Source organism: Neltuma alba, unplaced genomic scaffold (genome assembly GCF_004799145.2).
Source record: "Neltuma alba isolate B1F8T4 unplaced genomic scaffold, ASM479914v2 tig00000307_pilon, whole genome shotgun sequence".
Classification (NCBI taxonomy): Eukaryota; Viridiplantae; Streptophyta; class Magnoliopsida; order Fabales; family Fabaceae; genus Neltuma; species Neltuma alba.
In genome coordinates this window covers 65,633-78,176 of record NW_021632001.1, presented here as the reverse complement: position 1 = coordinate 78,176, position 12,544 = coordinate 65,633, and the positions used below count along the sequence as shown (strand labels likewise).

General features: G+C 34.2%; 1 protein-coding gene across 2 annotated transcripts; it reads right to left on the bottom strand.

Moving 5' to 3' along the window:
• Window positions 1–1,903: 1,903 nt before the first annotated feature.
• On the bottom strand, window positions 1,904–11,766 carry LOC114720627 (E3 ubiquitin protein ligase RIN2). 2 transcript variants are annotated; one of them, XM_028906325.1, is made up of 13 exons: window positions 11,678–11,766; window positions 10,733–11,177; window positions 10,120–10,197; window positions 8,374–8,460; window positions 8,146–8,267; window positions 7,466–7,562; window positions 7,258–7,363; window positions 5,614–5,783; window positions 5,379–5,516; window positions 5,217–5,284; window positions 4,907–5,134; window positions 3,273–3,651; window positions 1,904–2,447 (listed from the first exon to the last, which is right to left on the bottom strand). In XM_028906325.1, exons 2-13 carry the CDS (start codon window positions 10,976–10,978, stop codon window positions 2,391–2,393), a joined length of 1,776 nt encoding a protein of 591 aa, XP_028762158.1. In that variant the 5' UTR covers window positions 10,979–11,177; window positions 11,678–11,766; the 3' UTR covers window positions 1,904–2,390. The 2 variants fall into 2 exon arrangements, with proteins under 2 accessions (XP_028762158.1, XP_028762232.1); XM_028906399.1 differs by having other exon boundaries at window positions 5,626–5,783.
• Window positions 11,767–12,544: the final 778 nt, after the last annotated feature.

Here is a 12,544-nt window from a genome sequence, read left to right as displayed (position 1 = left end):
TGCGACGAAGCGAAGAACGCTTTAGCTTTGGGCAACTGCGAGCTCCCTCCTTCAAACCCCGCAGTGGTCAGCGGGAAGTATATCATTTGCCCTAAACATGGCGTCTCTATGATCCGACCCGATAGCATCAAGATGACCCAACACTGTGAACGATTAAAAAAAATTTTGATTTTGGTTACAAATTTAAATTTTTCTCTATAAAATAACTAAATTTGTAAAAGACAAAAGATTCGGTTAATTTTATTTAAAAATTAAAACATTTTAAGGTTTGAATAAAGGGCAAAATACTATTGAGTAATTTGATATTGATATTTCAAAATTTAATACTGAGATTTAGAAATTTAACGTTTTTTTAAGCTAAAATTCAACGCTAATATATCAAAACTTAACAACGGGCGAAAGTATACATTAATTTTTCAACATCAACACTTTTAGTTTCATCTAATGGCCATATTATTTTAATCTTAGTTGGCCGCGAGATCAACTCAATTTTTAAAAACAAAATCATATTTTAATTAAAATAATAATAATAGTACATTTTAAAGTTTCAATAAAGGAGAAAATATTATTGAGTAATTTGATATTGATATTTCAAAATTTAATATTAAGATTTAGAAATTTACCACTTTTTTAGCTAAAATTCAACACTAATATATCAACAGGCTAAAGTATATATTAATTCTTCTTTTTTTTAACACTTTTAGTTTTGGCTGCGAGATCAACTCAATTTTTTAACAAATTCATATTTCAATTAAAAAATAATAATAGAAAAGACTCAATTTTTTTTTTATCTGCTCCTTATTCTCTATGAGAAACCTTTCTCCTGCTGCCAATGACTTTCTCAAGAGACAGACATATACCTCGTCTGCTTCTCTATCTCCTACCTCTGTAATCCGCAGCCCCATGCTCCTTCTAACTTTATCTTTCAACTTCTTTAGGATCTTTATATATTCCTCTGTTTTGTTAACTTAAATATCCATGTTGCTGCTTTGTTTTTTAATAACAGAACAGAGATAGATTCAAATTGGTGGGAAATTAACGCATTCCCTTTCAGGTGCTTGCACCGCATCATTCCTTAAACTTTTATTTATACTCTATTTATTTAGTGTTGAAAACAGTTTTACCATATGTATTGTTTTATTTTTTTTCATACACAACATATTTATTATTTTATACTTAAAACTTCCTTTTGAAATTCAAGTTTAAGCTTCATGCTTCATTAGTCATTGTGCTTTATTATGATTATGAAAGTTACTTTAGCATTCTTGCAAACAAATTCTTGAATTGGATTTCACGCTCACATTCATACTACATTCTACTGTTAAAAAAAAAAAAAAGCTTTGAAAATCCTGAAAAATTGTCGAATACCCAATTTATCTCTCTTGAATATATTGTCATTTCTAGCGGCTAGTCGAGCAATAATTCATGAATATTCATGAATATTTTTATGAAAAAACGACCCAAAAAATCATAAAAATCACAAAATCATTAATCTTGTTATTTACAAATTAAATATTGTCAAAACCTATCAAAATGTGGCAACAAATCCTGATTTGGCATTTAGTTATTTTCAATATCTTTATTTGTCATTCTCCCTCTTTTTATCCCTTAACCCTATCACCCCCTTCCGTTTAATTCTCATCATTTCTAACAAACATGCAGGCTCTTCGATTTTCTTTTACCTTTGCTTTCCTTTGCCTTGCAACAAACAGGACAAAGAGCCTTTTTTTCCCATGTAAAAAACTAAGATTAAATATTTTTATCCAAAGTTCACAAAGATATCTTTTATGCATGTACCAATTTGGCAATTAACCCAGCATTCACATGGTAAAATAAAACTCTTAAATAATATATTTAAATGAGAATGAAACTAGCAAACCAAAAAAAAAAAACACATTTCCAATTTGGCATCATAGAAAAATCACAATCATTTTTTATTAATGCAAGAAAAAGAGGAAGGAATAAAACCTATACTTATCCACTCTTTCTTGGGTATAATTGCTGATCCTATATACAAAAAATATAGCCTATAAATTTCCAAGGATATTGGTAACTCAAAAACCTAAAGTTACAGGCCTCCTTGGTATTTTTGGTATTGAACTTCACCTGAATTAAATAGAGGGGAAATAAAACACAAAGATGCAAATAGGTCCCGCTTTTTTCCATCTTTCTCCCTCATTATTTCATCTGAATTAATTTCAAGAGATCGACTTCAAATTCTCCATATACCTACTCATATGCAGAAACATCCCGCCTCAACTATCTCCAGCAAATTTATAGTCCCGCATGAGAGAGGAAGACGACAAAAGGGTCATGAGGGAGAAAAACGGGGATCAACCCCCATGACTCTCTCTCTCTCCCCGAACCAATTCTAAATATCACGCTATATATCACATTTGGAGAAGATTATTCACTGTAACTGACACGGAATTTGTCCTCTGCAAGTCCTGCAGTATCTCTACAGCTTTAGATTCTAATATATATTAAGACAAGCAATAATCTTAAACAAGAATACCAATAACCATTGATTTCATTAAACATGAAACATCGAGCAAATTACACTAACTTATCGTACATTTAAATATTCCACAGTACGACTACACCATATTTGGAGTTTCACCTGATACATGCTTTGGGCGAAAGAGTTGCACAACTTAACTTTTAATTTCATTTTAGTAACAATTCAGGAAATCAATATCTATAAAATATGAAGTCTACAGCATGCTTCCCCATTCATATTCACAAGCTCTAAAGCGTGTAGTCTACGTTTTTCAGACTCCAAACAATACGTAAGGCCCACCTACTTAAATAAATATCAGACCGGATGAGAAAGTTGAGAGAAGAGTTTCCTGATACAAAGCCTATTCGGAAAAAAAATTCCAATTACATTCCTTAAATAATAGACACGCATGAACCCCATGTGTCTACAAGTATGGTAGCTACGAAAACCCCTAATTATCATTGCAAGATTCCTAGAATTCGTCCTTGCGTCCCATCAATAATGTGCTGACATAACTGGGTTCGACAATACTTGATCTTATTATAAGGATGAAGTTCAGAAGATCTATAGACCAATATGGGTATTAGCTAAATTTTACATAACATGGGCCACACGTTGCATGTTTACAATCAAAGCATGTGAAAGTGTAAAGCTGGTTTATAAACTGCACTCAATTGCCATCAAGCATTCCCGACCGGAATCTCAGACAAAATTACTTATACAAACCAATAATTTTGGATCCTAAAACATCTTATCTTGAGACAAACCATACCTGGAAAATTATGTCATCTGGTATATGAGGTAGAACCTCCCGAACAGTCTCGGCCATAGCCAGTATATTTGCCAGATTATCATTTGCAAAACGTGAAGCATTCCTCATGTGTACATTATCAGAGCCCCCTGGGAGCCTCCCATGAGAAGGAGGAATCCGGGAACCACTTGCAGAAGCCTGAGAAGTATTCATAGGCCAAAGGCTCCAGGCAGAATCTTCAAGGGCATTCTGAGCATTTTCTCCAACAGATGCAAGATGTCTCATCATCATTTGAACCCTTCCTAATCCAACTGATCTGATTGCAGTAGATGGACCAGCCCCATCGCCACCTTGATTTGGCCAAGAATGCAACCAAGGTGAGTCCAGTCCTGCTGCACCCCTATATAGGGGAACGTAAAGTCAAACCAAAAAAGTGAATCAATTCAAGCATACCTTATTTTTGTAAAGCACAACCAAATGTATAATTTTTTATTTCTATAGTTAGTAAAGTAAATTCTGGGGAAAAAAGCAGGAAAAAAAACATAAAGCAGTCTTTTCTCCTAATACGAACTAATGTTTAAAAAATATGTATCAAACAGTTTGATGTTTCAGTTGCTCAAATTATGATGTTGTCAGTACACTAACATATTGCAACATTTTTCTTTTAATACAATTTAAACACACGCACCCCAAACAAGTCAACGGCTAGTTGCTTGAATGTGAGCCAAAAGTTAAAAAATAATGTCATTTAGGCACACATACATGTGTGTACGGACATTAGACTCTTCTGGCTCAGGCACCATGAAGTTCTTCCCACAGTTCCATTTAAAAAAGTACTGCTCACAATTTTTGTCTCATGGGCAATAGATAAACGCTCCAAACTGAACTTTTATTGGGGTAGCTATCCTTGTTAGAAAGAGAAAAACACAGAACATAGGCCTCAGAGCATATGATTTTCAGAGTTCAGAAAAACAATCATCTCATTTACATTGTGAGGTGTAGATCTGTCCGACTTTAAGAATTGGCCTCCCAAAATTTTCTTCCGTTTTTTTTTTTTTTTCGGGGCAAAGAAAATTTTGAGTGAGTTGGGTCAGAGGCTTACCACGGTAAGGAAAGGCCTCATAGCTCAAATAACACTTAAGAGATACTTACAATTTATCCACCAATAAGGTTCTCATATTGGCAGTAAGATTCACACCCACACTTCATGGGGTATGGGATCTGAACCATTATTTGTTGGCAACCTTTCAGTATTTCTAAGAAGCAACGGATTTGTCAGGCATTTTCTAGCAGAATAGCAGAGTCCTACAGCAAGATAATATTTCCCCAATGCCACTTATTTAGAGTTCTTTTCTCTGGGTTTCAAGGTTTGTCGGCTCATGGTCCTTCTACCCCAGGCAGGCATGCACGTTTCATTAACATAAATCAGTTAAAAGAGGTACTACGTACAATTTATTCAGAACATTTTTCAAACCTCCAAATTTATCTGAAATAAGAAAAGCTTTAGAGACCAATAAGAAACATTAAGCATATTTTAGGACCAGAATAGTGTTTTGAACTTCAAAAATACCAATCTGATAAACAAATAAAATTAACATCCTGAAAGCCAAGAATGGAGCCAGAGAAGCATAAAGCATCACATAGAAATTTTTAACCTCCAAGAAATGCCTTCCATGTTTGGTGTTTGGTTGGGAAATAATCCAGCAGCCATGACATGTCTACCAGTGTTTGGCTGATCAAGCCCTGAACCTATTTGGTGTGCATGTGGTTCTTCACTTGATGTTTCCCGTGTATTGAAGCTTGCTTCATTTTGAGGCCGGCCAACAAAAAGTGGCTTCCGACATGTTGGACAGGTATACATCTCTGTCAATCCTTGATCTAGCCTGTAATCAATTTGAGGCTGATAGTATCACGCTAAGATTCACTCCAACAGAAGAACAACAAAATGCATGAAAAGTATCATACCAAGATCTCAAACACGCAAGGTGGAAAAGGTGTTTGCAGTTTAGCTTTTTAGCCTTGGCCATGGGCTCCTGCCAAGAAAACAATTATAAGATTTGCAAAAGTATTTCAATCGCTAAAACCAACCAATGAAAAGTGCCTAGGAAAACTAGCAATCTAGCATACCCTGCAAATAGCACATTCATCATCATATGACAACAACTCCTCAGTAGTTGCATCAGGAAGAGCTGCATGTAGCGCACCTAAAGCCTTCCTTAACCTGATATAGGCTCTTATGCGATTTATAATTGCACTTAGCAGTGTCTGTTAAAAACAAGACCATAAAATCAAATATCATGCGAATCTCAAAATGAAAATTGAATCGACAGTCTAATTCATGCAGAGAGAATGAAATATTTACACAAATATTTACTCGTATGTTTAGAAATAGCACTGCATCTACAAGATGGAAAGCTATGCCATGAAGCCACCAAATATGGAAGTAATGGCCAAGAGCCGTAAAAGAAGTTGCCATGTCTAGTAAGAATCCCAAATTCCGAATAAGACTCCACTTCCATTCCAATAATGATCCTGCAGTCAGACTTGTAAATTAGGAAATTGGGGTTTCAATTAAGTTGATACAAGCAAGAGAAAGGCGCATCAGGCAGCAATATAAGAACAAATATGGTGTCAGCAGTAAAATATGTTTTCTTTCTTGGTGAATAGTATTATCAGTATTAACTAAACAGGGCCAATAGCAATAATTAGAAATATTGGGGAAAAAACATCATTGTGAATAAAGAAGTGGAAAAGAAAATTTCTACCACCCAGATACTCCCCCATCAAGCCAAGCACATGCAAGGATATACATGTCTCCAAAATATTAATTAAAAAAGAAAAGAAAACATTATAAAATCACAATAATAAATTGAAATTATTGAACTTATATTCCTTTTAACACGCAATCATACTGTAACAGTGTCTTAAAAACTAGGCTTTGTGCCGTTCATGAAGGCAAACTCGAGTTGCATTTTAGCATTTATTGTTGTTAAAAAATGGCATGCAACAGAAAAGATCACAGCTTAATAGCACAGAGAAAAATTACCAAACTAGATAACTTACGGGAAAAACACAGACATCATAAAAGTTTCCTTATGAGGGAAAGATAAGGGGGTAATAATTCTTCCCCCCCCCCCCCCCAATCCTAAGATTTGAAATTTTTAACAGAAAAGGCAAAATCTAAGTACTGAGATCAAGCCTATCTAGAATTCTGGCCTCCCACAATAGAAGCTTCATTTGTAATACCTAGGCACCTTTTAAGGCCAAGGATTTTGCTTGGACCATGATATTAGATAAAATTAATACAGATGCTTTGTTTCAGATCTAAAGGCCCAATATGGCTGTGCCTCCATATGTTCTGAAATGTGCTATCAGAGTTCAAAAATAAGAAATAATATGTTCTTTTTCTGCACAGTGAAGTAGAATGGAAGATGCGAATTACATTCTCTACTACTTTAGTGAGAGCATTGGGTGTGTTCAAGTGATGTACAGTTTTTTAGCCACTAAGTTTCTTTGTTTTGTGCTGTAATCACGGGACTGTGGTATCTTAGGTAATAATTCACGGCCTGCCTATTGTTTTCAGTACAAGTGTTTTTAGGAAGGTATGATTTGCAGATTTACAAAGGGATTGAAATCTGCTTTTAAGTCAGTGAATATTTAGTAACAGATTGAGAGTACACGGAGGATTACTTGTCTTCCCTTGTTAGATTGTTTTACCCCATGAATCGATGCTTTTTATTAGAAAAATAAAGAGGAAAAAAACTAACTACTACCCAACTGTTTTGACTGCAATTAATAGTAATACAACCACATTCATAGATGAAATTACCCCTAACTTCAGAGTATTCAGAGGATTACTTGTTTTCCCTCATTGGATTGTTTTCTCCGCATGAATAAATACTTTTTTATCGGAAAAAGAAAGAGGAAGAATCCTAACTACCCCACAACTGCGTAGATTGCAAATAATACAACAACATTTATACAAGAAAAATATTATCCACAGTACCTGCTGCTAATGTGTCGAAGAGTTTTGACCTTCCACTATCAGTGGTATTGCATGCTGAATGATGGAGCCATATATCAAGCAATTGAAAGCCATGTACCAATATAGCCTACAACTCATATCATACAACAATATCATCGAACCAAGCATCGCTATCACACTGCAAACTAAACTTTTTAGTAAGCTCAAACCTGAAGGGCCCTATACATACCTGCAGGGTCTCACAAGCGATACTAAGAGGCTCGTAGAATAGCAACAGAAGCATAGAGGATGGGTGTGTTTTATATATCGTCAGACATAGCCTTATCCTGGAAGCATTAAAAGGAGGGGGAAAACACAAGCATTTATAAACTTCAAAAACCACACTCATTTCATTCACCTAGTAAGAATATGCAATAGCATTCAAGATCAGAGAAACCCAAAGTTGACAATAGCAATCATGAAAAGAATCCAGCTTCCAGAAAAGGAAGGAAGGAGAGACTCAATGGAAGACAGTCAGACAAACTACGTTCCGTCTCCATAGAATCTCCAGTAAATAAGGGCCTCGTAGGATATTAACAAAGAAAAATGGTTTACTTGATTGTTTTTGCATCAAATTTACAACCCTAGATTTGAATTCAGAAAAAAATTTAAAATTCATCTATAACCTTATTGAGGTGCGTCTAAATTTCTAAAAGCTATTTCAAGAGTTTCCTAAGCTGTGAGAGGCTCTACTATCTACAGGTTGAAATTTTGAACTTGAACAGCATATTAGTCCGCCCAATCTTATATCATATTCCTAGTCAATAAAATTCCATGGCCAAAATAACAATCATGATAACAATAATGATGATGATGAAGATAACAGTGATGAAAAAAATAAGACAATGGACTAAAAAGAGCAGGCAATACCAAAATAAATCAACCAAGAAAACCAACAATAATGCTGAATATACACGGCCATAAGTCCAGGGTCTGGCAGATGGAGATGCATTCAATCGCTCTAAACGATCTCTGGCCAAAGTTTGGAACATCTGTGCAATGTGAAAAAGAAGTGTCAGAATAAGTAACACGGATTAATTTCGTTTGCATCAAATAAAACAGAATTTTTCTCATATGATCCATTTTGGCATCATATACCTTTAAAGAACATAGCACTATCATCCAACTAGACCATAGACCTGCCTGATATATTGTTGGAGGCACTATCATTGGTAGAAATGTCCCCTGTTCAATCAGCAATTAAACATAAATAATAATTAAACAGGGTCAGGATTATTGAACATAAAATTTCAAAATTACAATAGTATATTCAAAGTCAATATCATTTATTGTCAATACTAGATGCTTAAAGCCTTCTTCCTCCATTTCAAAAATCAAAAGGGTTGTAGTAATTTCATATCAAAAAACAATTTCACCCTTATGAGATGATAAGTGAAAATTTGGAGATACTGCAACAAAAACAAAAAGGGGCATATTCTGGAAAAGAAATTCTTTTAACTAAATTTAGTAACTAGAATGTCAGACATGACGGCAAAAGGAAACCAAAATTCAGCAATAGTCCTCTCGATCCTCATTTTTTGTCACCATCTTTTCCAACTAATCCACAAATAAAACATGCATATGTTATGTTGCATATATGTGCCATCAGTCCAAAAAGACACTCACGTTCTCAGTGGTCCTATACAATTTGAGCCCTTCAAAATGGAGGGAATCTAAAGTGATAGAAGCAAATACATTTCTATTCATATATTGCTAATGCAGGGTACATATATATTCCAATAATGACACTTAGCTGTTCAAAGGTTTAAGATTATCCTCAAAGATAAGGAAGTCAATGGCAAAATTTCAAGCAAGTTTTATACGTTTTTGGGAATCACAGATATTTTAGTAAACTTGAAATTTGTGAACATACCCTAGTGTAGGGAACAGGACTCCTTCAGATGATTCTATCATGTCATAACATTTCTTACGCTATTGTTCTAACTGCTTTCTGAATTGAAATCTACATGAAAACGAAACTAGGAACCAAAAATCCATTAAAGAAACCATAAGAACCTTTTTTTTTCCCCAATATGAACTTAATGTCGTTGGATAATACCATTGTAGCTTTTCAAAGGCTTGAAACAGCAATCTCGAACCCAAAGTTCATGCAATATTTCAATCTCACCTCTTCAATTTAAAAGCAACCGTTCTAAAGATACTTTTTTCAACGAACCCAATCCCAGCAGAAGGAAAAAATCTTCAAAATGCTTCCCAGCACAATGTTCTACAATCAATTCATTCATAGACCGACATAAAACTGCAGCCTCTCAACCAAATTGACATAAGAATTACCCTAAAGCGCCTGACGTCTTTATCAATTCCATCATAGTTGATGATTATAGCAGTTTGCTAGTTTCCTTAGCTAAATAAGCTCCATTTTCCAGGAGGTCAAATAGCCTAAAGCGCCTGACGTCTTTATCAATTCCATCATAGTTGATGATTATAGCAGTTTGCTGGTTTCCTTAGCTAAATAAGCTCCATTTTCCAGGAGGTCAAATAGCACACCTAACTTTTTATCATGGTTTAACTTGATTTAACAAAAATGAATCTCTGAAGCCAAGTCATAAAGAAAAAACCACTTGAAAAAAATGCCAATTCAATGTAATTTCAGACCAGAGTGTGTAAAAATCTGAAAAATTAAAAATAAAAAATATGAATGCAATGATTTTCATTCAAAAACTTCAGTTGTTAATAAAATTTAAAAGCAAAGCACATTGAAATCGATAAACAACAATATTAACCTGGAAAACAACGTACTTAATGAGATGCTCAACCAGATGCCAAGTCAAAGAAGCATACACCTCCAATAAAAATCATTAAAATCCATAGAAAAAATTTAACCTTGTAGATGACATAATTAATGAGACACTCAACCAGCTTCCGAATTTCAGCAGGATACAATTCAGAGAAAAACATAGTCTGCGAGAGGAGACAGAAAGAATAACATTATTTAGGTACAATATTAACCGAAAAAATTATGGTAATCTACAGAATCAGGGATTAATTCTGGACTACTTGAATATGTCAAACGAAAAGAGAAAGGAACATATAAACACCATCAAGTAAAGCATTATCAGCGCTAATTTGCCAACTAAATGCTAGTTTGCAGGAAGAAAAATAACAACCAATACCAATTAACCACCATACTTTCTCAGGAACTCTAATAAAATAACGAAAAGAACAAATTCTAAAGTAGCCCAAGAAACTTGCACCCTGATAAATTGGCAACTTTTATAGCATCGATAAGTTGTATCCATAATCCAGTGCCCTGTTAATCTTCCAACTAAGTTAAGCATCAGTATCTCACATGAAAAAATAGAAGTTACCAGCTCACCGCTAAAACAAAAGAAATCATCTCATGCAGGAAGCACAGAACATATAAAATAAAATTTACATATATGCATAATATATGACCATGTAATAAATAGTTAATCTGTTCACACAGTAAACTTACCTTGAGACAAAGATTGAGAAGGATAAATGCATTGATCACAAAATTTGCGAGCAACCATATGGTGGTGTACGACCCCAAAAACAACTCAATGACATGATTGGCATTCTCCTTATCCAAGTGAATTAAATTCTTGCCAATTATTCCTTCTGATTTCAGTTTACTGAGAGACAACTCCGAGCCAAATTGTACACCCACAAGGCTTAAAGCTGTAAAAACAGCCGAAATTGCTATAAACCTGGAAGACATTAGTAATGCTCTCAGCCTGTCAACCAGCACCGATCTCCTGGATTTTCATCAGAGTTCAATCATAGCAGCCATTTGCCCATTTTAGACATGGTTCAAAGTCAAACACAAGCATAGCGAAAAGCTTAAAGCCAGCTTAAAACGCCACCACTGCTAACTCAAATGTTGGTCATCATAAGCCTCCAAGACGAAATTGGAAATTCTGTCAAGGAAAAAGAGGAATAAGTGAATGTATCAAAAGGTTAAAAAACTGAGTAACTAATCCAGAATTGAGATTTTGGAAAGCCCAGAGAACAACAAAACTGATTCGTTGGCGTATCCCCCTTAAATGCACCCACCCAGGAAAGAAGCATCAATATAACGATTTTATAGAAGAACTCCATCACAGGTTTGAACCATGATTACGGATTCCAAGAAGCAAGTAGAGAGTGACGAGATGATCATTTGGGGAAAAAACTCTCGATAAAGTTTCAAACCCGCCAAAACCGACAAGAATGCCAAAACCCAGGAAATTAAACTCCAAAAGATTCTGAATTTAGAAGCAAATGACAGGAGATGAAATTAAATTTTAATTCAAAGTCTAAGGCAAAATTGACGCAAGAGGGGGAAATTATAACTTTAACCCGTTGCTTCGCTGCACTGAAGAATGAATCAGAAAAATTAAGGGAAAAAATTAAAAACAAAAAGGGAAAAGAAAAGAACCTGATTCGATCTAGGAAGAAGCAATGGTAGCGTGAGCTGGAGTTTCCGCTATTGCAATTTGCATCAGAATTAAGATAGTCAAGAGGTTAGAAAATGGGTGTGGCTGTGTGGGGGCGCGAGGGACAGCGTTTATATACAGCGGGTCAATTTTTGCAGGAAAGCGATAGACAGGGAAATCGTAATTATAATAATTAATAAGACCATAATAATATTAACACTAAAAAAGTGCTGGCAAAAAAAATATAAATATCATCCTGTTGAATATGACGCACTTAATTGAATAATACTATTATATTACTAATATACTCTATGATTTGTAAGTATATTATTTAAAAGGACCTGGATTTAAACGAGTGCAACTATGATTTGTGAGTATGGCATATATTTTTGTGTGTAATATATCATTTATGACATGTAACAATCATCAATACTGGAGTTATTTACACACAGCGGAACATAAGTTATGCTCATGTATTATACTTACACGCTCTGAAATTTAGATCCTTTTAACTAATTAAATTTTCAGACAGAAATTTTTTTTACCAATTTTTCCATGTTTTTGGTCATTTTAATTAAACATTTGCTAATTTTAAAATGTATATATAAATTAGTTAAAAATGATTTATGATCAGACAAAAATATAATAAATTAGTCAAAAATGATTTATGGTAAGACAAAAACGTGATAGTGTTTACCTATCCAACTCCGTACAAACTTTAATATCTGCAATGATTTATCATAATTTAACATGAACAACCTTTTTGTTTTTCCTTTTTAGTCTTTTTTATTGTAATATAAAAAATTAAGGAATATATTTTTCAATTAATATCTACATTATTTTGATGATTAATGATTAATGATTTTTAA

What these genes read in the sequence shown, in the direction of transcription:
- LOC114720627 (XM_028906325.1), bottom strand. Translation starts at nt 10,978, where the DNA reads ATGTCTTCCAGGTTTATAGCAATTTCGGCTGTTTTTACAGCTTTAAGC. An exon ending in TTAATTATGTCATCTACAAG is followed by an intron (nt 8,461 to 10,119) that starts GTTAAATTTTTT and finishes CTGATTGAACAG; the next exon opens with GGGACATTTCTACCAATGAT. An exon ending in CTTCGACACATTAGCAGCAG is followed by an intron (nt 5,784 to 7,257) that starts GTACTGTGGATA and finishes GTCTGACTGCAG; the next exon opens with GATCATTATTGGAATGGAAG.